Genomic DNA, 25597 nt, shown 5'->3' with positions numbered 1-25597 from the left:
TCTTATGGTTTTCGTATTGGATTACTGTATACAGGGTTATTTTCGCCTTTCTACACTTGCAAACAGTTTCGCCCCAGGGGTGGATCCAGGAATTGCGGTTACGGGGGGCACCACTTTATGAGACGGGGTCTTGAGGCCCCCAGTGGGTCTCGGGCGAAGCCCTGGTAGTGGCCCAGGGGGCAAAGCCCCCCGGAAGCCTGGATTTTACAGTTTTTATAGGGCTTGAAATGCGTCTCCTATTTTTAAAAGTCGTTTGTACTATTTTCTATAATTTTTAATAAGGTGAAATTAGTAAAATGACGCAAATTTGAAGGGTTTTTGAAAAAAATTAAAAATAAACTCTCCCAATAAGGTGATTCAAGAAAGATTTTGTCATTTATTTCTGCGGGAGTGGAAGAAAATTATTGCTTCTTTTATCGTTTAGTACATTTTTTTAAACAAGATACCACAATTTACCTTGAATTAAAAAAAATTAGGGGGGGGGGGGCGCCACTGTACCCTGTTTTAAATTCGCCCAGACCACAGTGGCTAAGCCCCTTTTGGGCCCGAACTCTGTGATATCTATATTTATGGTATCACAGAGTTCTGGCCCAAAACGGGCTTAGTCCTTGTGGCCCAGCCATAGTTGCGTTGAAAGAAAGATATGAGAGAAAACGGTTTCGCCCACTCTTAAATTCTTCCAGTGACAACGAGGGCGAAAGGGACGAAAATAAAGCAAGGGCGAATATTTCCCTATATTATTATTTATCAAGTCGTACCGGTACATGTTCAACAATGCATGCGCATGCCACATGTCTGTTTGAACGATTTTTTAAAAAAGAATACACTTCAAGAAGGCGTACATATTTTAGAAATACCCGCCCCTCCCCCATTCACATACACACACTCTCTCTCTCTCTCTCTCTCACATACACACACAGAGAGAGAGAGACAGACAGACAGACAGACACAGGGAATCCACACATTTCAGACAAATTATTGCCACAAATTTTTTTATCAAACAATAAGGGGGTGGGGTAGTAATATCCATACTTCAGGTGCCTGTGTGTTGAGATAGAACGATGTACGCACCTGTATCTACTTCTTTTCCAAATAAAATATTTATTTAGCAAGGCAAAAGTAAAACAAAGAAAAAGAATATAATTCCATTCCATTTATTTATTGATTCACCAAACATGTTGGCATACAATCATGTTACACAATATGAGATAAATAATGATAATAAGATACAAGTACTAACAGTTCATATAGGTATGTAAATCTATATACTGTATATTTACATGTACATGTGAAGTCAAACTAGTCTATGTATGGAATTTAGTGTTGCATATTACATTAGTATAATAAGTATGTATAATTATATAGCATTCTATTTTTATTGCCCATTTCAAAACATTCACTTGTAGTTGATAACATTCTTTTGATTTGCTCTGAATTTTTCTTCCAAGTCTTTGGACTTCCCTTTTTAATTCAGTTAGGCCTATATCATTAGACATCCATGGTTTTGGTTTGTTTTTGTTATGCTTATATTTATTGGTTGTTTAATTTTAAAGGTTTTTAGATGCAGCTGTTACACATATAATTATAATTATATATATATATATATAATTATAATTATATGTGTAACAGCTGCATATATATATATATATATATATATATATGTGTGTGTGTGTGTGTGTGTGTGTGTGTGAGGTAATTTATTGTTTACATCATTAATATTGATGTTTTCATCATTTAGGCTGTTTTCAAGTCTCTCCTAAGCAATTAGTGCTCTCTACATCAACCAGAGCTGTTTGATAAGCATGTTACATTGATCAGACGAAATAAATTGTCCTTTCAAAGGACTTGATCTGTAATCAATCTTTGGTTCACATATGAATGGGTAATCAAAAAGCTCAAAACTTGAGCCTAGTAAAATAGAACTATGATCCGACAGCTAAAATCTTGGATCACAAAAATCAAAGTTGCCTCGGTGCACCGGTGGACACCTACCCACCCCCTCCCCCTTTTCTCCTCTGGTTTCGACTCCTATATATTATGATTCATGTTCTTGGTTTAATATTATTCTCACATTTCGGCAAAGTGGGCCTACTCGAGATGAAAGTTCGACCGGCGATTCAACTCGTGTCCTATTAAAAGTCAAGAGATCAAACATGAATCACTCGATGTACAAATCATTAGTGGACATTGAACTTACAATTCATTCGATTTAAAGGTCTTGTAATACACAAATTAAAATAATTCGCATAATAACTTTGAATACATGAAACGATATAAGAAAGAATAACAACGATTTTCCCCCCTAATTTTTTTTTTTTACCTGACGGGAAATATACTTTTGCGCATCCAACTTTGCGTTTAGGACGAATCATATGACATCCGCATCACGTGAAAATGAAATCGAAAATAGATTAAACAACAGCTATGACATGAGAGAAATGTGATTCTATTTAAATCCCCAAGGCCACAGGGTTATGTCACAATCATATTCTATCAACGGGGAAGTACAAGGCGAGAACATGAATGCCGTAACGGAGGACGAGAGCTCGCCACTTCTACCGAGTTCTAGCTCGAATGCCTCTTTTGAAAGAGACGTCTGGGCACTCAGTCGTAGTTTAAGTAGGAACGATGCCTTGGGTCCCGATATCACAAGAAGGACCACAACACGGACCCTGGGACTTTTTGCCGGAGTGTTTTGTCCTGTAGCGCTCTCCATGTTTAGTACACTATTATTTCTCAGATCAGGTATTTGTTTATAATACATTTAGGCCTAGTCGGGTTCGATATTTTCCCACAGGAACCGGTAATTTTGTCTGTATAATGTATTGATAATAGTAGGGATCTATACTATACCATCCTTTATTAGGGGATGGTATAGTATAGACACCTATTATTGCTATTACAGACAAAATTACCAGTTCCTTTGATTTTCCACAGCGGGGCAATTTAAGTTGTAAGTGTTGTATAGCTAAAAAAAAACGAAAATCCTGCATATTCCCATACTTTTCTCTTGAGGAGGTATGCTACACCAGAGATATTCGATATGGATGAAAAATGGAGGATATATACAACAATATTTTGTAATTGAAAACTTTAAATTTACTTTATTTTATACTAGTCAAAAAGTGCAGTTTTAGTAGAAAGCAATCTGGAAAAAATTTAAAACCCCTGCTGAACTCGAACCCGCGATCTGCAGTTCTGCAGTCACCGTGCTAACCTACTGAGCTACTCAGTTAGGCGATAATAATTTTTAAAAATGAAGAGACAGATATTGCTGATATTTATATTTTCATCCATGTTTTAAAAGGAAGTAGGCCATTATGATGATGTTGAGTACCTCCTTGATACTAAATGTAATGACATCAAACTTTCTGTTATTTTTATTTTTTATTCAGTGGCCTATCTAACATGTATGCTTTTATGCCAAAGCATCCACATTTTTATGAGAGAGAAAAAAGTAAGGATGTATATAACTTCATCATAATGATTGACTTCCTTTTAAAACATGAATGAAAATGTAAATACAGTATCAGCACAATATTTGTATAGTCCCTTTAGATTTTATTGCCTAACTGGGTAGCTCAGTTAGTTGAATGCTGATTTGTAGATCAAACTCGCAGCTAGCTTACATAACTTAATACTTTAAAAAATTTAAAAGAACTTTTCTCTTTTTAAAACTCTTGTAAAAATAAATTTATTATATGTTTTAATGATTATTTCACCTTATCTGTCTTGGGTAAAAAAAAAACCCAAAACCTCAGGAATGATAATGCTCTAACCAATAAATGTCATATCAAGCAATCTTCATGAAAAACATACAATATATGACATGAATGAATTGAGGTTATGCTAAAGTAAAGAGATTACGTCAAAGACATGAGAGAGAATAATATTTAAACCATATAGATAGATCTTGGAAAAATATGAATGATGAAGTAGTATGAATAGATAAAAGTTGCTGTATATCTGCAGAAATGATATGAATGAGCTGTTTTTCATCAAAGATTTTAAAATCCAAGAAAAGTCTCCATATATGACATTTTATATTAGGATTACCAGTTATTTTATTTCTGAATTACATAAGAAACATGCACCTTGCATCAAAGTAAACAACTTAACATTGCATCAAAAAGTTGGAATTCAATTTAGAAACCCATTAGGTCTGTCACTGTATTTTATCCTTTGATAAATAATTTTTTTTTATTTTGTCAGGTTTTGTGGTTGGCCAGGCAGGGATACTGGAGTCAGTGCTACAGCTTATTCTAGCTTATTTTATTTTGGTAATGACAGTGCTCTCAATTAGTGCTATTTCCACCAATGGGGCATTGGAAGGAGGAGGGGCCTATTGTATCCTTGTCAACAACGAGATATTTTTAATTTGATTGTATATTGTTTAATGTCCCTCTTGAGAATTTTTCACTAATATGGAGACGCTTTTTATGCCCCCGAGATCGAACGGGGCATATTGTTTTTGTCCTGTCTGTCATTCTGTAATTCTGTCATCCTGTCTGAAACTTTAACCTTGCTAATAACTTTTGAACAATAAGTGCTAGAGCTTTGATATTTCACATGAGTATTCCTTGTGACAAAACCTTTCCATGGGTACCAACATTTTTGACCCTGTGACCTTGACCTTTAAGTTTGACCTACTTTTTGAAAACTTTAACCTTGCTAATAACTTTTGAACATTAAGTGCTAGAGCTTTGATATTTCACATGAGTATTTCTTGTGATAAGACCTTTCTGTGGGTACTAAACTTTTTGACCTTGACATTTGACATACTTTTAAATAATTTGACATTGGTCATAACTTCTAAATGGTATAAAATATAAGAGCTTTCATATTGCATATGAGCATTCCTTATGAGAAGATCTTTCTACTGGTACCAAGATATTTGTCCTTGTGACCTTGGCCATCTTTGGAATTGACCATTATCGGGGGCATTTGTGTTTCACACACACATCTTGTTTAGCTTTGATACTTTCAACATCCCATGATATAAACTTTCAGTTTCCTGTAATAGATAATAATATTAAATGAAATTTATATGGTGCCTTATATAAAACATATTACTCATCTAAGACGTAAAGATGAGGAATGCGCCAGTAAAACACATGAAATTCAATGACAGTATGACATAAAATCTACATCTGTAAAATTATCAAAATAAAACATTATTATTATTAAGATCAACATATCTGAATTTTTTTCTTTTGGTAGAGCACTATGCAGAGTATCTAAAAAGTATTTTAAAGTTTTTTAGGATGGTATGCTAAATATACCAAGATACTAGAGTAATATATTGAAAAACTAGGAAGTACAAACCGATAGAAATTGTAAAAATAGATTGAAGTAATTGAAAAAATCTTCAGACTTCCTGTTAAGTGTATTATTTGTTCTTACCTCCATCCAATGGTGGGAAAGGGCAGGTTGGAGCAATAATATAGGGGTCTGAAATGAGATTGATATAAGGAACATTACCTTTTAAAATCTTATTAATAAGAACAACTACACTGCAACTTTTCCTCAAGTAGTTAGTGTTTAGTGTGGCAAAAATAGAGGTCTATAATATTTTCACATGCATTTAAGACAAACTATGAAAATCGTAGGCTTAAGTTAGGTTTTCTGAGCAAGTTAATGAAAAATAGTTTAGTAACCCTTGCATGTATTTTAAAACCAATTACTTCTGGTTAAAACAGTTGTAATTCTTTATAAGGCATTTTGAATATCCTAAAAAATGTACCCAATAGACATGTGACAAGTTAAAAATGTTTTTATCAAATGGAAAAAATCTGTTGAAACATCGGATCATACAACTTTAATATAAAGTGTTCTATGATTTAATAGATGTTTTTCCATTTAATAATGTTGCAATATTAATTTTAAAATATTATATAGTTGCATTTATAAATTCTTAGCCCTAGTGATATTTGATCATACAATAAACTTCATATTTTAATACTACAAATCCAAGCATAGTGTCCCCACTTTAATCAAAAGCTGATGGAAGAAGACAACAGATATAATCCAATTTAAATTTGTGATTAGTGTTTGAATATGAAAAATCAAATTAAAAGAATGTCATGGCTTTTGTTTTGACATGACAATAACTGGTGCACAATTTACACAATTATAAGTTGGTTTTATATCAACACTACATTGCTTTTCAGGTTTTAGGTTATTGGAACTCCATGTCTGCCAAAATATATATTCATCCAAGATTATTAACATACACTGTACCTTTAAACTAATAAATCACTAAAGTATACACCCAAGGGAGAAAAAAAACCCCACTATACAGTATTTTAGTATTCTCAACATTTTTTGAACTTGGCCAATATTCCTTATCCAAAATCAGATATGATAAGCCGCGCTTTGGGTCCCGAGTTCGGAGGCAGCATTGGGTTTCTATTCTTTGTGGCCAATGTTTTAGCAGTTGGTCTTTACGTAACAGGTTTTGTGGAGGCCATGATTGAAAATTTTGGACCAGGAGGTTAGTGATGATCAATACAATTTTTATGAATGCATGTTTACATGCACTTATTCATAAGTGTATGAATATCATTTCATGACCTAAGGTGAAATAAGAGAGCTTGAGTTTTAAATTGATATGATCATTGTTTAAGTTTATTCAATATCACCACAGTAAACCTGATACAGTCCCTGAAATGTTCTGCTTTCCCATTTTTCTGTTTGTTCACTATTTATTCACTGTGTTCAGCATTCATTCACGGTGTGTTCAGCATTCATTCATCGTGTGTTCACCATTCATTCACTGTGTGTTCACCATTCATTCACCGTGTGTTCAGTGTTCGCTGTTTACCATTCATATACTGTGTGTGCGGCGTTCATTCACTGTGTGTTCACCATTCATTCACTGTGTGTTCACCATTCATTCACTGTGTGTTCACCATTCATTCACTGTGTGTTCACCATTCATTCACCGTGTGTTCACCATTCATTCCATGTGTGTTCAGCATTTAGTAGCTTTTGTCTGTAATAATTATTCTTCCTTTGCATTTTTCATATTGAATTTACTATGATCATTTCATGAGCAATGTGCATTGAATACACGCACTTCACTTTCATTTGTATAGATTGAATATATATTAATTGAGTGAAGTTTCCAGTTAATACTATTATTGAGTCAACAAACAAAGGATTTTCAAAGGTTGGGGCCCAAATTGCATCATAAGAAAGATACATGTACCGGTACTTATAAACTAATATACAAACACACAATAAAGCACAGAAAAATTCATTATTTTTGGATACGCACTTCCGCCCACACCCAGGATTGAACTCATGACCTGGGAACCAAATCTTCTAGCAGCATGTGATCAATGTGCTAGATCGCTCGACCATCGTAAAAATTGCTTTCAAGGGTGATGAAATTCTCGCCATGTTGTCACACGCTACAGCTACATGGTCATTGAGAATAGAAATGGGATACAGTATATATTTGACATATACAATACAAGAAAAATGCCCGAGACATTCCAAATGAATTGTTAGCTCACCTGAGCTGAAAGCTCAAGTGAGCTTTTTTGTTCGCCTGTTGTCCGTCATCTGTCCATCTGTCTGTAAACTTTTTACATTTTCGACTTCTTCTCCAGAACCATTGGGCCAATTTCAACCAAACTTGGCCAAAAGCATCCTTGGGTGAAGGGCGTTCAAGTTTGTTCAAATGAAGGTCCATGCCCCCTTCAAAGGGGAGATAATCACAAAATGCAAAAATAGGGTGGGGTCATTTAAAAATTTTCTTCTCAAGAACCATTGGGCTACAAAAGCTGAAATTTTCATGAAAGCTTCCTGGCATTGTGCAGATTCAAGTTTCTTAAAATCATGGCCCTCTGGGTTATGGTGGGGCTACAATAGGGGACCAAAGTTTTACATACAAATATATAGGGAAAATCTTTAAAAAAAAACTACTGGGCCAGGAAAGTTGAAATTTACATGAAAGCTTCCTGACATAGTGCAGATTCAAGTTTATTAAAATCATGGGCCCTGGGGGTAAGATGATGCGACAATAGGGGATCAAAGTTTTACATACAAATATGTAGGGAAAATCATTAAAAATCTTCTTCTGAAAAATCATTGGACCAGAAAAGTTTACATTCACATGAAAGCTTCCTGACATGGTCCAGATTCAATTTTGAAAAAAATCATGGCCCCTGGGAGTAAGTTGGGGCAACAATAGGGATTAAAGTTTTACATGTGAATATAGAGAAAAAATCTTCAAATATGAGCCAAGGTGACTCAGGTGAGCGTAATGGGCCATGGGCCTCTTGTTTATCTTGCATTCACCAGTCATTTTGCATATATATTTGCATTCCATTCATGCTCTGCGTTCATATACCATTCACCCTGCTCTCGCTCATCATTCACTTGTTCACTCACTGTTAGAGTGGGAAAGGAGAACATTTTAGAGACTATCCCTTTTCTAGTGGGGCTTAGTTCACTTATGTGTGAAGCATTCTCTGGGTCAGCAGGGTTTTACACTTTGATGTGGCTGTTGTGTATTCCTGGTACCCAAACCTTTATTTCCATGGCAAAATTTTCATTTTATCATGGAAGGGGGAGAATATGAATTTCTGAAGAATGAAATTACAAGAACTTCTACTTATATTTGGCAACAATTTTGATTTTTTTTTTTTAATAGTTTTTGATTTTATAGTATTATGAACATATGCAATGCTTCTAAGTAATGTATCATTTTTGTGACATATCAGGTACAATACGCTTGTATTCTATCTTGTTTCTATTGTAAAAAAAAAAAAACTTGGGCCATATTACCAGATCTGTTTTAGAGTTAGTATATTTTGATAGTTCTTGGATGTGATGAGTAAAAATGTGAAGTCCATTCTTATGTATTACAGAAGGTTGTAGATATATGGACATTACTAAGTTGTTGTAACAATTTAAAGAAGGGTAGAGAAGTCTTATATCAATCAGATCGAACCCGAGACCCTTGCATTACTTACCACTCAGCTAACCAGGCTCATATACAAAGTACATTAATATTACAACAATATACAATTTAAACCAATTCCGGAAATCATACAAGAACTCTTCATATCATCCAAGGAGATGAAAAAAATAGACTTAGGAAAAAATATGGCGAAACGTTGTGTATGAAGTTAATAATGAATGTTTACATTGGAATGTGTTTATAGGACAACAACGCAGAATGGGAGTGCATACAGATTTTCATAATGTTCCTGTGTGTGTTGATCAATTAGTCGGCACTCCTATTCCATGTTTGATATATAGCACAACAGATGTGAAAAAATAATCATTTAATGCTCTACAAGTACTTGTTTAAGATTGTGCAGATACAATCCGAATTTCGCTGCGAGGTACCACCTACTATTCTATAGTTTTTGGTTTTCATTTTGTAATGGTTGTGTCTAGCTAAGTGATATTTTTATTTTAATTAATCATACATTTTTTGATGGAATATTATTTACATGAGAGTTGAAATTCTTAATGCTACGCCAAAGTTTTATATTTTTGGTTTACAGATTTATTTATTTTTTAATTAAAATTGAAAAATATTTTCCACATTTTAATGCACTTTTGCTATTAAAATACACAATGAAATATCACTACCTGGCTTTGTTACACTGAATACAGACATTGATTTCTAAATTTTCAGATCTTTATTTTAAAAAAAACTGAAATGAAGAAGATAATGCCTTAATTATACCCACGCAACAAAGTTGGATGGGATAGGGTAAATGTAATGCATGTGTGTCAGTGAGTGCATGTATAACAGCTGAATTGATATTCATCAGGTTTCAAAATTGTTCCTGGTTGTGGCAAGTAAAAATGTAACGTCAATTCTGACATGTATGTACATTTGTATTATAGAAGGTTGTGCATATACAGACATTACTTTGTTAGCCAAAGTAAGGAGAAAAATTTGAATTAGATTAATCAGAGAATGAACCCGGCTGGAACCCTTGCATTACTAGTTAGATGGTTTTACTACTGCAGAATTAACCAGGTCAATAGGTGAAGTATAGTAATATTACTACAATTCAAAACTTATATGTTTACAGTGGTCAAGCAGAATCCATCTAGTCAAACAATTAACCTCTAAATGCAGTTCTGGTTCAGATAAGCAATGAGGTTACTGGAAAGAGTTTTTAAATAGAACATGTAACTAATGTAACTGTTGCATAACGATCGTGTGTGCAAATGCCACATCTTGTTCAGAATCCCCCACCCCCCCACCCCCCACCCCCTCTCAGATTTTATGGTTTAGACAAAAATGCAATCAACAATTAATACTTGAAAATTAACTACATAAAACCTGATTTTGCTATGTGTATTGTTACAGACAGAATTTATCTGTCAGATTTTATGAACAAAAGTGTCAATAAATTTTTATCAAGAGACATTGAATAAAAGATTTTCATTGTTTTAATGCATCATGGGAATATGAAGTACTTAAGCTTACATTTAAGTTTGTATTCTCTCACTACAGTACTAAATTTCTTAAACTGAAACCTCAATGCTTATCAAGTTTAAAATTCTGAAGAACTATACAGGTCAAATTTATTTTGAATATTTCATTGAATTCGAAGAAGAATTGGCAAGGGGAATTTGATACTTTTTTTCAAACAACCTCCCACTCCTCAAAATTATGCCAGAACCATTTTCTAATTCACTCGAATTTGAAAACCTTATCACTGTGACATCACAATGTACCAAACAGCTATTATACTGTCAATGTCACAGACGTAATGTAGGTCAGTTTGTGTCTATGTCACAGACTATTTAAGACGTAATGTAGGTCAGTAGACTATGTCACAGATAATATTAGATGTAATGTAGGTCAGTAGACTATGTCACAGACGATATTAGACATAATGTAGGTCAGTAGACTATGTCACATTATAAAACATAATGTAGGTCAGTAGACTATGTCACAGATTATATTAAACGTAATGTAGGTCAGTAGACTATGTCACAGACTATATTAAACGTAATGTAGGTCAGTAGACTATGTCACAGATGATATTAGACGTAATGTAGGTCAGTAGACTATGTCACAGATGATATTAAATGTAATGTAGGTCAGTAGACTATGTCACATACTATATTAGACGTAATGTAGGTCAGTAGACTATGTCATTGACGATATTCGACGTAATGTAGGTCAGTAGACTATGTCACAGACTATATTAGACGTAATGTAGGTCAGTAGACTATGTCACTGAGGATATTCGATGTAATGTTGGTCAGTAGACTATGTCGCAGACTATATTAGACATAATGTAGGTCAGTAGACTATGTCACAGATTATATTAAACGTAATGTAGGTCATAGACTATGTCACAGACTATATTAAACGTAATGTAGGTCAGTAGACTATGTCACAGATGATATTCGACGTAATGTAGGTCAGTAGACTATGTCACAGACTATATTAGACATAATGTAGGTCAGTAGACTATGTCACTGACGATATTCGATGTAATGTAGGTCAGTAGACTATGTCGCAGTCTATATTAGACATAATGTAGGTCAGTAGACTATGTCACAGACTATATTAGACATAATGTAGGTCAGTAGACTATGTCACAGACTATATTAGACATAATGTAGGTCAGTAGACTATGTCACAGACTATATTAGACATAATGTAGGTCAGTAGACTATGTCACAGACGATATTAGATGTATTGTAGGTCAGTAGACTATGTCACAGACTATATTAGACATAATGTAGGTCAGTAGACTATGTCACAGACTATATTAGACGTATTGTAGGTCAGTAGACTATGTCACAGACTATATTAGACATAATGTAGGTCAGTAGACTATGTCACAGACTATATTAGACATATTGTAGGTCAGTAGACTATGTCACAGACTATATTAGACGTATTGTAGGTCAGTAGACTATGTCACAGACTATATTAGATGTATTGTAGGTCAGTAGACTATGTCACAGACGATATTAGATATAACATAGATCACTAGACTATAATGTCACAGCCTATTACAAAACATCTTTAGCAATAAAGTTTTGATGAAAGGTTCAACTTTGCATACACAATGATGAGCTCAACCACATGTTTGCTGTTAGGGAATACAGGTTGTGTTGCATGGTTTGGTTTCTGAATGTACCTCAAATGTTTGCTTTCTGATCTTGAGTCTACTCTTGGAGACCTAGGAACTCGTAAGTTATAAGAACCTGTTTCCAATTCATCTGAACTTTGATGCAATATGAAATGTGTTACAATCTCTCTGAGTTTGCTAAGGCTAATGCAGAACAAACCCAGAAAGTTGACCTATAGTTTGCTTTTGGTCAGCTTTCTGTAATGTTGGTCTCATCAGTACTGTACATGTAATTTACTCCATGCAACAAATTGCAGAGGGTATAGTGTTTTTGACCAGTCAGTCCTCTTCTTGTCAGTGCAACTCCTCTGTAACCACTCGACAAAATTTCATGAAACTGTTAGTTAATAAGGACTTACTGTGTAGATGTATATATTAGCAGGAATTTCTGATTCAATTTTTTCCTGGGAATTATGCCCTGGCCTTTTGAACTTAGAGGTTTGGTCTCCGCTAGTCCTATTCTTGTAAGTGCAACTCCTCTGAAACCACTTAACAGATTCATGAAACTTTGCACTTAATAAGGACATACTGTGTAGATGCTCATATTAGCAGGAAATTCTGATTGGATTTTTTTATGGGAGTCATGCCCCTTTTGAACAATATATAAGTTTGGCCAAAATATATTACTTGAAGCTAGGTTGCATGAAACCGATTTTCAAGCCATATGTAATTAAAAATTTCTGTTTTGATCTTTTACACAATTTATGTTTTTAAACAATAGTATGTATGACTTGAGTAGTTCCATCTACTTACATGTACATGGGTGAAAATAGTGTAATATATAGCACAGAGGCATAAAAATTTGTTGTCTTTATTATGCATGGCATTGTCATTCTTTATATGGAGTATTGTCATTCATTATTTCTAGCATTGTCATTTATTGTGGGGGCATGGGATACGTGAGCTAGCTTGCTCACTTTTTCTTTGAAATTCCTTTTTCACCAAATAAATCCTTATACACCCCTTCAATACTTACTTCATTTTGTATCTGATACCAGTAAAGCTATTCCAGTGTTAAATGCTTTGGATTCAGATGTACAACATCAGCTGATCTCTCTGTATCTTGAAATGAGAATATGAGTTTGTTTTCAATAATGAAACATTGGCTACAGGATGATTTGTTTCTAATTTACAGGAACAATGGTGGAACATGCATTTTTGAAAGGCAACCATGATTCCTGGTACAAGTACCTCTACTGCTCCATCGTTCTCTTTGTCTGTCTAGGTATCTGCATTGTTGGAGGTGCCATGTTTGCCAAAACATCACTTGTTATATTTCTGGTAAGGTTAACAAATTTATTTTAGAAAAAAGCATGTTTGTGGAGTGTTAATTTCAATGTTGTAGAGTATTGTTTATCTTCTTCTGTTAGCAGAGTTCATGGGTATGTCCAATCTAATTAAAATCAGATCTTCTCCAACCTTTACACTGGAAACGGTTAGAGAAGATGTGATTTTAATTAGATTGTGGTTATATCCACTCCAATAAGAATTATATAGGCTTGCACGTACATTGTACTTTATGAATGTTTCCAATATTTGGAAGACTATATCCATTTCAGGATTAATTTTCTTGTGATTTACATGATGACCTTTGAGACAGTAGTGTATGTAGATAGAGCTTTATGTCACTTTTGATGTTATGCAATCTGTGAATTACTGAATACTGTTACGAATATGAGCTCGTACATGTATCAAATGTTGTCACTGAATACTGTTACAAATATGAGCTCGTACATGTATCAAATGTTGTCACTGAATACTGTTACAAATATGAACTTGTACATGTATTAAATGTTTTCACTTAAAATCTTTACAATTACAAAATTGAAGAACGTTCATGTATTCAATATTTTCACTTAATATCATTACAATTACAAGCTCATACATGTATTTAATGTTTTCACTGAATACTGTTACAAATATGAGAACATATATGTATTATCTGATGTTTTCACTGAATACCAGTAATCCTATCATATTAGAAATGAAAACGAGGAAAAAAATCATTTGTAAACAGGAAATGTTATACATGTGTACATGTATATAAGGAGTTCCAAGGACAAGGTTTCATAGGAATTAGAGCCTTAAGGGGGCCCCCTTTTTCCCTGACCTGAATGAAAATTCAAATCTTCATGATATGCCAAATTGTGTGCCAAAAAAAAGCTATATTTCTTAAACTGAATTTTGAGTTCCAATGATAAGAAAGTGTGACGGACGGATGGACTTGGATACAACAATTTACCCAAACTTTCTATACTTATGTGCCGATTAGTGTGATCAGAAGGTAACAGTAGTTCCATAGAGAAGAACGAGAAACTGACACATTGTCACGCCCATGTGTGCACGTGCATGGCTTAAGACAATTTCAGTGTGATGCTGTGATACATGCTTTATATCAATGCTTGTATTGATGATGCAGGTTTGCATTTCTCAGTTGAACTGAAACATCAGATAAGCTTTTCTGACAATGAATTTTTCCATCATTTGTCTTGACTCTTCTGTAAATCTTCCAAGTTTTGACTTCTCTTCAATAACTAGTGGGTCAATTTCAACCAAACTATTTGGCACAAAGTATCTCTGAATAAAGGGAATTTATTTGTTCATTACAAATGAAACACCATGCCCCTTTCCAAGGGCATATACAATGTAACTGAAAATAAGAACCAGAAAAACTAAAACTTGTATGAAAGCTTGTCTATATAATGAAGATTCAGATATTAAATACTTTATAGAATCAATATGCAGACATTCCAGGGTGTTCTGTAGATTTACAGAAACTCTTACAACAGAATACATAGCAGGTTTTTTAAAGGTCTTGATTTCATGGGCCAGGGCCTTTCCAATTGGGAAAAATAGCGACATTTGCTTGAATTTGGGAAAAATGTTTCATACAAAGAAATAGGGAAAAAACCCAATTCAGAGGGCTTTAAGGTATAATTGGGCTCCTTCTGACTTTCAATTTGGTCAAAGCTTACCTAATTCAAATAAGCAGAGGCCAAAATTGTAAGCTGTGAGCCTGTGAAGAAGATTTATGAACGATTTGGCTACCCTGCTTGATTTGTTTTCATTGTTTGGGAATGTCAAAGCAAAAATTGGGAAAAATCCCTGCTTTTTAGCGTTAGGAATGGGGCCTTATTTCGGCCCCCTACAGACCCTAAAAAATCCCTGCATAGGGAAACCCTGCAATATCTGCTCAACAATGCAAATTGTCAAATTGAAATGAATCAAATTTAATTAAATCACATGAACATGCAATTATAGGTAGATACATGTATGATATATAACTCTGTTCAAAACCTGACATCAGGGTCAGGTAGACCACAGTGTGGGTTAAAGTCTTAAACAAGAAATTGTGGAAAGATTTTCTAAAAAACCTTCTCAAAGACCCAGTTTGTTCAATGAATGTGCAAACAATAATTCTAATTTATTTCTCTGGGGCCTGTACTTGGGCTATAATGGAATTATAAAAAGTTTGATTTGGATGATTCACTTGAGCGATGTGACCTCTGAACCTCTTGTTTTTCAGGTCGTTGTGATATGCCTTCTTTCTGTGTTTGTAAGTGTATTTGCCAAAAATTCCATTCAAGATGTGGATTATGCAGAACAGGCCAAACGTATTCACGAGAAAAGAAATATTTCCCTGTACTGCTTTCATGCTAATGAGAGTGGCTATGTTACACAGACCAGTGCTCCATACACTGGACTTAATGCAGGGACCTTCAAAGACAATACATTTTGTAAGTATATTACTAGAAATACCTTCAAAGACAATACGTTTTATAAGTATATTACTAGAAATATCTTTAAAGACAATACATTTTGTAAGTACATGTATATTACTAGAAATTAGGGATGTCAATTTTACTCAGATAGCCTAGTCGAATACTTTAAGGCTTTCATCGAGCGATAGTTGAGTACTCTGTAAAAAAAAAAAAAAAAAAAATGGACTGACAGGGTACAAGTGTACCTATAGGTCATCAGTCACACCTCAGTTCACACGGATAGTGGAGTTCACAAGATGAAAGGCTGCCAATAACGACTGTTTATCTGGATAGCTGTTTGAATTAAAGACATCGTATTGATTGTACATAGAGCTATAACAATGTGAATCTGTTACAACAGACAGGCTTGGGTTTATTCATACTCAAGTACACTAGCATGAAAAGTACATCAACATGCAATATAAGACTCTAAATTCAATATTTGTGTTTATGAATTTTTAATTTATTTCATTATCTTTTTTATGCGTAATAAACATAAGTCATGCTTTTTTCTGAGAAAATTTTGTGGGTGCATCATGCTTTTTTCCAAGGAAATTAACCCAATTATAGGGGTGCACGCTATAAGCTTTTAAGTTACTGTGCAAAACTGAAAGAATTTCAAGTAGGTTCTTCGTCCTTAGATCCCATATCAAAAACACGAATGTACAAATGTATAAATAGGCAAGATACTTAAATCATCTGTTCAGAATTGTGCATTCTCTCTGTACAAGAGGAATACAATGTACTGTATGATTCCATATTATGCTGTCTACATGCCCCCTCCATGTGATGTGACCTACTTAAGTCCTTATCCCCTCTGCATGACCTTACTGACAGTAAATAAAGTCCATATCCCACAAACCTGTATGTATAACCTATTGATGGGATATAAAATCCATACCCCCACTTCACAAGACCTAAAATCCATATCCCAGCTCCACATGACCTAAAATCCATATCCCCTCTCCACGTGACCTAAAATCCATATCCCCACTCCACATAATCTAAAATCAGTATCCCCACTCCACATAACCTAAAATCTATATTCCCACACCACATGACCTAAAACCCATATCCCCACTCATTGTCAGAAACCCACGGTCGGTCACTCTCCGTTTACCTCCCGTGGGACACAACGCCGATATTTTCGCATAACTCATTAAAATGCATGACCTTACGTGACCTATCGAGGACCAACAGGAATCCAGCAACTCAAGAATACAACGATATAAGGTTTCAACCGTGCGTAGCTTTTTGTGCGCCGTAAATCGAAGGTTTTTATAAGGGATGGATCTGTAGCTCTCTGTTATGTCAAAATATTTTTTCAGAGAGCTACAGTTCTGCAGCTACATGACCTACTGATGGTGGTTTGTCTCAGAACATCCTAAAGATAAATTTTAATTGGTCACTTGCAAGGAAAATACAGGGTCTGTGAAAAAATATATATTGTGCTCAGCTAGTCAGCCTTACTAAACTTATGCCCCTCCCAATATGAATTTTTTTCATGGACCCCAGTAAATTGACATATTACCGCTAAGTGACTACCGGTCCATAACTATCCCCACCACAACTCAGTTGCAAGAAAATAATAACTGTTAGAAATAAAGTTTACAACTTACATAGTCAGCCTGAAGAATTTTGTTACCTCATTGCTAAAAACAATTACCTTGAATTAAAGTTCAATAATAATATTGAACCATATTCTTGCTAGTGATACATGTGTAGTGTTTGATTTAAGTGATGCAAAGAACTTGGAAATTTTGCAGCACATTATGAGAAGGACTACAACACCAAGGACATGATGACCTTTGCCAGTGTGTTTGCCATTCTGTTCAGCAGCGTTACAGGAATACTTAATGGTGCAAACATGTCAGGTCAGTAGCGGTATATCTCCACTTCATGCAGACTCGCATTACTATTATTATCTAGACTCACATTACTGTTATTATCTAGACTCACATTACTATTATTATCTAGACTCACACATTACTGTTATTATCTAGACTCACATTACTGTTATTATCTAGACTCACATTACTGTTATTATCTAGACTCACACATTACTGTTATTATCTAGACTCACACATTACTGTTATTATCTAGACTCACACATTACTGCTATTATCTAGACTCACATTACTGCTATTATCTAGACTCACATTACTGCTATTATCTAGACTCACACATTACTGTTATTATCTAGACTCACATTACTGTTATTATCTAGGCTCACATTACTGCTATTTTATAGACTCACATTACTGTTATTATCTAGACTCACACATTACTGCTATTATCTAGACTCGCATTACTGTTATTATCTAGGCTCACATTACTGCTATTTTATAGACTCACATTACTGTTATTATCTAGACTCACACATTACTGCTATTATCTAGACTCACATTACTGTTATTATCGAGACTCACATTACAGTACTGCTATTATATAGACTCGCATTACTATTATTATCTAGACTCACATTACTGTTATTATCTAGACTCACATTACTGCTATTATCTAGACTCACATTACTGCTATTATCTAGACTCACACATTACTGCTATTATCTAGACTCACATTACTGTTATTATCGAGACTCACATTACTGCTATTATCTAGACTCGCATTACTGCTATTATCTAGACTCACATTACTGCTATTATCTAGACTCACACATTACTGCTATTATCTAGACTCACATTACTGTTATTATCTAGACTCACATTACTGCTATTATCTAGACTCACATTACTGCTATTATCTAGACTCACATTACTGTTATTATCTAGACTCACATTACTGCTATTATCTAGACTCACATTACTGCTATTATCTAGACTCACATTACTGCTATTATCTAGACTCACATTACTGCTATTATCTAGACTCACATTACTGTTATTATCTAGACTCACATTACTGCTATTATCTAGACTCACATTACTGCTATTATCTAGACTCACACATTACTGTTATTATCTAGACTCACATTACTATTATTATCTAGACTTGCATTACTGCTATTATCTAGACTCACATTACTGCTATTATCTAGACTCACATTACTGTTATTATCTAGACTCACATTACTGTTATTATCGAGACTCACATTACAGTACTGCTATTATATAGACTCGCATTACTATTATTATCTAGACTCACATTACTGTTATTATCTAGACTCACATTACTGCTATTATCTAGACTCACATTACTGCTATTATCTAGACTCACACATTACTGCTATTATCTAGACTCACATTACTGCTATTATCTAGACTCACACATTACTGTTATTATCTAGACTCACATTGCTGTTATTATCGAGACTCACATTACTGTTATTATCTAGACTCACACATTACTGTTATTATCTAGACTCACACATTACTGTTATTATCTAGACTCACATTACTGTTATTATCTAGACTCACACATTACTGCTATTATCTAGACTCACACATTACTGTTATTATCTAGACTCACATTACTGTTATTATCGAGACTCACATTACTGTTATTATCTAGACTCACACATTACTGTTATTATCTAGACTCACATTGCTGTTATTATCGAGACTCACATTACTGTTATTATCTAGACTCACACATTACTGCTATTATCTAGACTCACACATTACTGTTATTATCTAGACTCACATTACTGTTATTATCTAGACTCACATTACTGCTATTATCTAGACTCACACATTACTGCTATTATCTAGACTCGCATTACTGTTATTATCTAGACTCGCATTACTGTTATTATCTAGACTCACATTACTGTTATTATCTAGACTCACATTACTGCTATTATCTAGACTCACATTACAGTACTGCTATTATCTAGACTCACATTACTGTTATTATCTAGACTCACATTACAGTACTGTTATTATCTAGACTCACATTACAGTACTGCTATTATCTAGACTCACATTACAGTACTGCTATTATCTAGACTCGCATTACTGTTATTATCTAGACTCACATTACTGCTATTATCTAGACTGACATTACTGCTATTATCTAGACTCACATTACATTACTTCTATTATCTAGACTCACACATTACTGCTATTATCTAGACTCGCATTACTGTTATTATCGAGACTCACATTACTGCTATTATCTAGACTCACACATTACTGCTATTATCTAGACTCACATTACATTACTGCTATTATCTAGACTCACACATTACTGTTATTATCTAGACTCACATTACTGTTATTATCTAGACTCACATTACTGCTATTATCTAGACTCACATTACTGCTATTATCTAGACTCACATTACTGTTATTATCTAGACTCACATTACTGCTATTATCTAGACTCACATTACAGTACTGCTATTATCTAGACTCACATTACTGTTATTATCTAGACTCACATTACAGTACTGTTATTATCTAGACTCACATTACTGTTATTATCTAGACTCACATTACAGTACTGCTATTATCTAGACTCACATTACATTACTGCTATTATCTAGACTCACACATTACTGCTATTATCTAGACTCACACATTACTGCTATTATCTAGACTCACATTGCTATTATTATCTAGACTCACATTACTGTTATTATCGAGACTCACATTACTGCTATTATCTAGACTCGCACATTACTGCTATTATCTAGACTCACACATTACTGCTATTATCTAGACTCACACATTACTGCTATTATCTAGACTCACACATTACTGTTATTATCTAGACTCACATTACTGTTATTATCTAGACGCACATTACTGCTATTATCTAGACTCACATTACTGTTATTATCGAGACTCACATTACAGTACTGCTATTATATAGACTCGCATTACTATTATTATCTAGACTCACATTACTGTTATTATCTAGACTCACATTACTGCTATTATCTAGACTCACATTACTGTTATTATCTAGACTCACACATTACTGTTATTATCTAGACTCACATTACTGCTATTATCTAGACTCACATTACTGCTATTATCTAGACTCACACATTACTGTTATTATCTAGACTCACACATTACTGTTATTATCTAGACTCACATTACTGCTATTATCTAGACTCACATTACTGTTATTATCTAGACTCACACATTACTGTTATTATCTAGACTCACATTACTGCTATTATCTAGACTCACATTACTGTTATTATCTAGACTCACACATTACTGTTATTATCTAGACTCACATTACTGCTATTATCTAGACTCACATTACTGCTATTATCTAGACTCACACATTACTGTTATTATCTAGACTCACATTACTGCTATTATCTAGACTCACACATTACTGCTATTATCTAGACTCACGTTACTGCTATTATCGAGACTCACATTACAGTACTGCTATTATATAGACTCGCATTACTATTATTATCTAGACTCACATTACTGCTATTATCTAGACTCACATTACTATTATTATCTAGACTTACATTACTGTTATTATATAGGCTCACATTACTGCTATTATCTAGACTCACATTACTGCTATTATCTAGACTCACATTACTGCTATTATCTAGACTCACATTACTGTTATTATCTAGACTCACATTACTGTTATTATCTAGGCTCACATTACTGTTATTATCTAGACTCACATTACTGTTATTATCTAGACTCACATTACTGCTATTATCTAGACTCGCATTACTATTATTATCTAGACTCACATTACTACTATTATCTAGACTCACATTACTATTATTATCTAGACTTACATTACTGTTATTATATAGGCTCACATTACTGTTATTATCTAGACTCACATTACTGCTATTATCTAGACTCACACATTACTGTTATTATCTAGACTCACATTACTGTTATTATCTAGACTCACATTACTGCTATTATCTAGACTCACACATTACTGTTATTATCTAGACTCACATTACTGTTATTATCTAGACTCACACATTACTGCTATTATTTAGGCTCACATTACTGTTATTATCTAGACTCACATTACTGTTATTATCTAGACTCACATTACTGCTATTATCTAGACTCACACATTACTGTTATTATCTAGACTCACATTGCTGTTATTATCGAGACTCACATTACTGTTATTATCGAGACTCACATTACAGTACTGCTATTATATAGACTCACATTACTATTATTATCTAGACTCACATTACTGCTATTATCTAGACTCACATTACTATTATTATCTAGACTTACATTACTGTTATTATATAGGCTCACATTACTGCTATTATCTAGACTCACATTACTGTTATTATCTAGACTCACATTACTGCTATTATCTAGGCTCACATTACTGTTTTTATCTAGGCTCACATTACTGTTATTATCTAGACTCACATTACTGCTATTATCTAGACTCACATTACAGTACTGCTATTATCTAGACTCACATTACTGTTATTATCTAGACTCACATTACAGTACTGCTATTATCTAGACTCGCATTACTGTTATTATCTAGGCTCACGTTGCTATTATTATCTAGGCTCACATTACTGTTATTTTTTAGACAGGGTAAGGGATTATGCTGCTACAGTGGGAGATTTATGACTTATATAATGAAGATGTATTGTGTCTTTTAGAATCCTCTTGACTTTTAGACATTGAACAATCTTAAGTTGGTAAATAATAATGAAGAGTGAAGTCTTGACTAGTTCTGTTACATTTCTGAACTCAAGTCTGGGACTTTGATGCTTAGGATAGGGTTCTGTATTTTATACTGTGAATATGAAATATTCCTTTAGAATTCTTTTCATGTCCCGGATACCATATACCTATACTGAACATCTAGCACAGATACAAGAAACTTAAATGTCAAGATTCCAGGCCCCAGATAAGGCTGTACGGATCATTTACTTAATAAAAACCATTGGATTTTTAAAAATCTTCTCCTTTATTTCTGAACGTGTATCAAACAAATGACATTCTTATTAAAAGCTCCTGCAAACAAAAAATCTGTGACATATCGTGGCCACTGAATTTTGATACTTATATAGAATCAGTCTTAAAAGCTCCTACAAACAAGCTTTATAAAGGTATATCAGAATCACCGTGTCTGTCTGTCTATGCTTTCATCTTTGTCTTCCCCTCCCAGTCTGCATCTAAGCGACTACTTTGTGATAAAGTAAGAGACTCGCTATTAGCAGTAAGGTGGCTTGTGATCAGGTCTGTGATGATTGATTACGAAATATGAAACCTATTCTGTTCTCTTGGTTGGTTTGAAAGCTGCACTCATCATGCGATACTTTCCATGTATGTAAGGTGTTTGTTTATGATGCTCAGGTGACTGTTCAGGACCATGGGCCTCTTTTAACACTGACCTGTGTTGGTATGATGAAGTAGGAAATTAAAGAGATGTATTTTTTATTGACAGGAGAACTTAAGGATCCTAGTAAAGCGATACCCAAGGGAACATTGTATGCTGTGATGTTTACATTTGTAGCATACCTCGTTGAAATTATTCTGGTTGCTGGTTCATGTGATAGGTAAAGGACTTTCTTTATATTCAATTCTCAGTTGATTGTTTTATTTCATTCCTCATCAATGGAAACTAGCAATCACTTTGTCTGGACTGTCATGTAAATGAAAACAATTTATCATAAAGGGCAAAAAAAATTATTTCAAATTTAAAATTATCGGAAGCTATGTAGAATATTCATCACAGCTGAGGTACAACAACCATTAGAGTGCTAGGTCACATTCAAGTTTGAAGCCACAGAATGCAACACATTCGAAGCAATTAAGATTTTTAGCTCACAGGGATCTTTTCTGATTGAAGTTTGTACATAGTTGTTTGTAAACTTTTAACATTTTATACTTCCTCTCGAAAACCAATGAGCCAATTTTGACCAAACTTACCACAAAGCATCAGACTGTCAGGTGTGTTTAAATGAAGGATCATGCACTCTTTGAAGGGGAGATGATTAAGAAAAAATGAAGACAGGGTGATGTGTTGAAAACAATTCTTCTTGGTTACAGTACCCGCAACGTTATTCTTGACATGATAAACGATAGGACACGATACACGCACAATAGGATAGGATACACGCACGATACGATAGGATACACGCACGATACGATAGGATACACGATAAACCTGATAAACGCAAAACCTGATAAACGATCTTCACGATAGACCTGATAAACGCAAAACACGATAAACGATCTTCACGATAAACGGAAAACCTGATAGAAATGTTGTAAATTTAGAAACGATTTAGACAGAACGAAATTTTGATACCTACAACATAATTACATTATGTTGATAATAATATTGAAGGATTTCAATGCTCAGTATATACCTACATTATGGACAACGCGGATTTCTTGTTTTCCGCGTTCTCGCGATGGGAAAAATCTATAGGTAACTCGGGGAAAACCGCGTTCTCATCACGGGATGACTATTAGTTACCTGTCCCTGTCGTTGATCGGTTTTGTACCATAAAAACTCTTTAATCCACGGTCGTACGTCTTTTTTTTTTTTATTTTATTTGTTTTTTCATGTCATCACAGCTAAAATAAAAAAAAAACCTAATATATATACGGCATTGAATTCATTATTTGATATCTATATGAATTTTCTCAGCCAATGATTCTAAAATTTATATTGTCACCTAATGTTTAATATATAAATTATACAGGGAATTAGCTAAATGTAATATGAGGTAGTGATATCATGCTTCAGTAGCTCTCTTATGCTAATGTATATTACCTTGAATATGAAATAAAACCAAGTAATATTGTGTGTTTAGCGAGGAGGGGGTTATTTTGCATCAAGCTCTAAGTTCACGGCTCATTCAACATCTCAAGTTCTTTTCATAACGACCGCTTTAAAAAAAATCAACCGCACTACACCTGTTAGATATTTTAACACTATGAATGATAATTGATAGTCATAAGTAATTGGAACATATTTATTTGAATTGATATTTTGTTAACAAAACATAAATAAACTGTTTAAAAAACATAAACAAAACCCGGCTTGTTTTAAATTCGCAATTTTGAAACGCATAGTGTGTAAAAAATTCAAATAATCATCAAACCCAGCATAAATTTCCAGTATCTACACGTACGCCTATTGGTACATGTGTACATGTACAAGTAAAAAAAAAAAAACAACGATGACAGCGGAATCGTGCCCAGTTGAGCAGAATTTCGGGGGATACAACACCCTTGCACCCTTTTAAACTTAATCTTCTAAATGTGTGAAATACAATGTCCCTGAGAATGCTAGCTGTCAAAACACGGCTGATACACAAAATCAGATATAAGGACGCGCACAAGTTCAGCAGTTGCTCTATAGGTAACATACAGGTGAAAAAATCGGAAGAAAAAGAACCATTATCAAAATATACATGTATGTGATAAACAATGTAATTTACTGATTTTCCCTTTCAAATCGGAACTTTCTATTTTTTTGTTAGTGTTAATTACAAATAATTGTTTCTAGACAAACAAATGTTTATGAACTTCAGATGAAGGAGCTTTCAGATTTACTGTCCTCAGTTCGCTCGACGGACCACTGCCTACTTTCCAGACTACTTAGAATTAAATTGTGATAAATTTTCACTCTCTCTGGACAGACAAATAGCTCTTCTTCTGCCTTAAAATCGACAACTTTATGTTCTCCTTCAAATATACCGTCTTTCCTCGATTCCTAAAAATAGCTTCTTTAACAAAA

General features: G+C 34.0%; 1 protein-coding gene across 6 annotated transcripts in view; it reads left to right on the top strand.

Annotated features, from left to right (window-relative positions):
- The first annotated feature begins 2365 nt into the window (after nt 1-2365).
- The window catches only part of LOC125653643 (solute carrier family 12 member 9-like), a 33870-nt gene continuing 10638 nt past the window's right edge, over nt 2366-25597 (top strand). The window contains exons 1-7 of one of the 6 annotated variants that reach the window (XM_048883214.2): nt 2366-2745; nt 4213-4347; nt 6359-6493; nt 13267-13412; nt 15658-15868; nt 17659-17766; nt 23291-23402. In XM_048883214.2, the coding sequence (XP_048739171.2) occupies nt 2475-2745; nt 4213-4347; nt 6359-6493; nt 13267-13412; nt 15658-15868; nt 17659-17766; nt 23291-23402 (1118 nt within the window). In that variant the 5' untranslated portion in view covers nt 2366-2474. Of the gene's footprint in view, nt 2746-4212; nt 4348-6358; nt 6494-6995; nt 9360-9658; nt 9737-9791; nt 10018-13266; nt 13413-15657; nt 15869-17658; nt 17767-23290; nt 23403-25597 lie in introns of those variants that run through there. The other 5 variants (XM_056148016.1, XM_056147833.1, XM_056147781.1 and 2 more) reach the window with 5 other exon arrangements.

The sequence above is a fragment of the Ostrea edulis genome, chromosome 1 (assembly GCF_947568905.1).
Source record: "Ostrea edulis chromosome 1, xbOstEdul1.1, whole genome shotgun sequence".
Classification (NCBI taxonomy): domain Eukaryota; kingdom Metazoa; phylum Mollusca; class Bivalvia; order Ostreida; family Ostreidae; genus Ostrea; species Ostrea edulis.
This window is presented reverse-complemented; position numbering and strand designations above follow the sequence as displayed.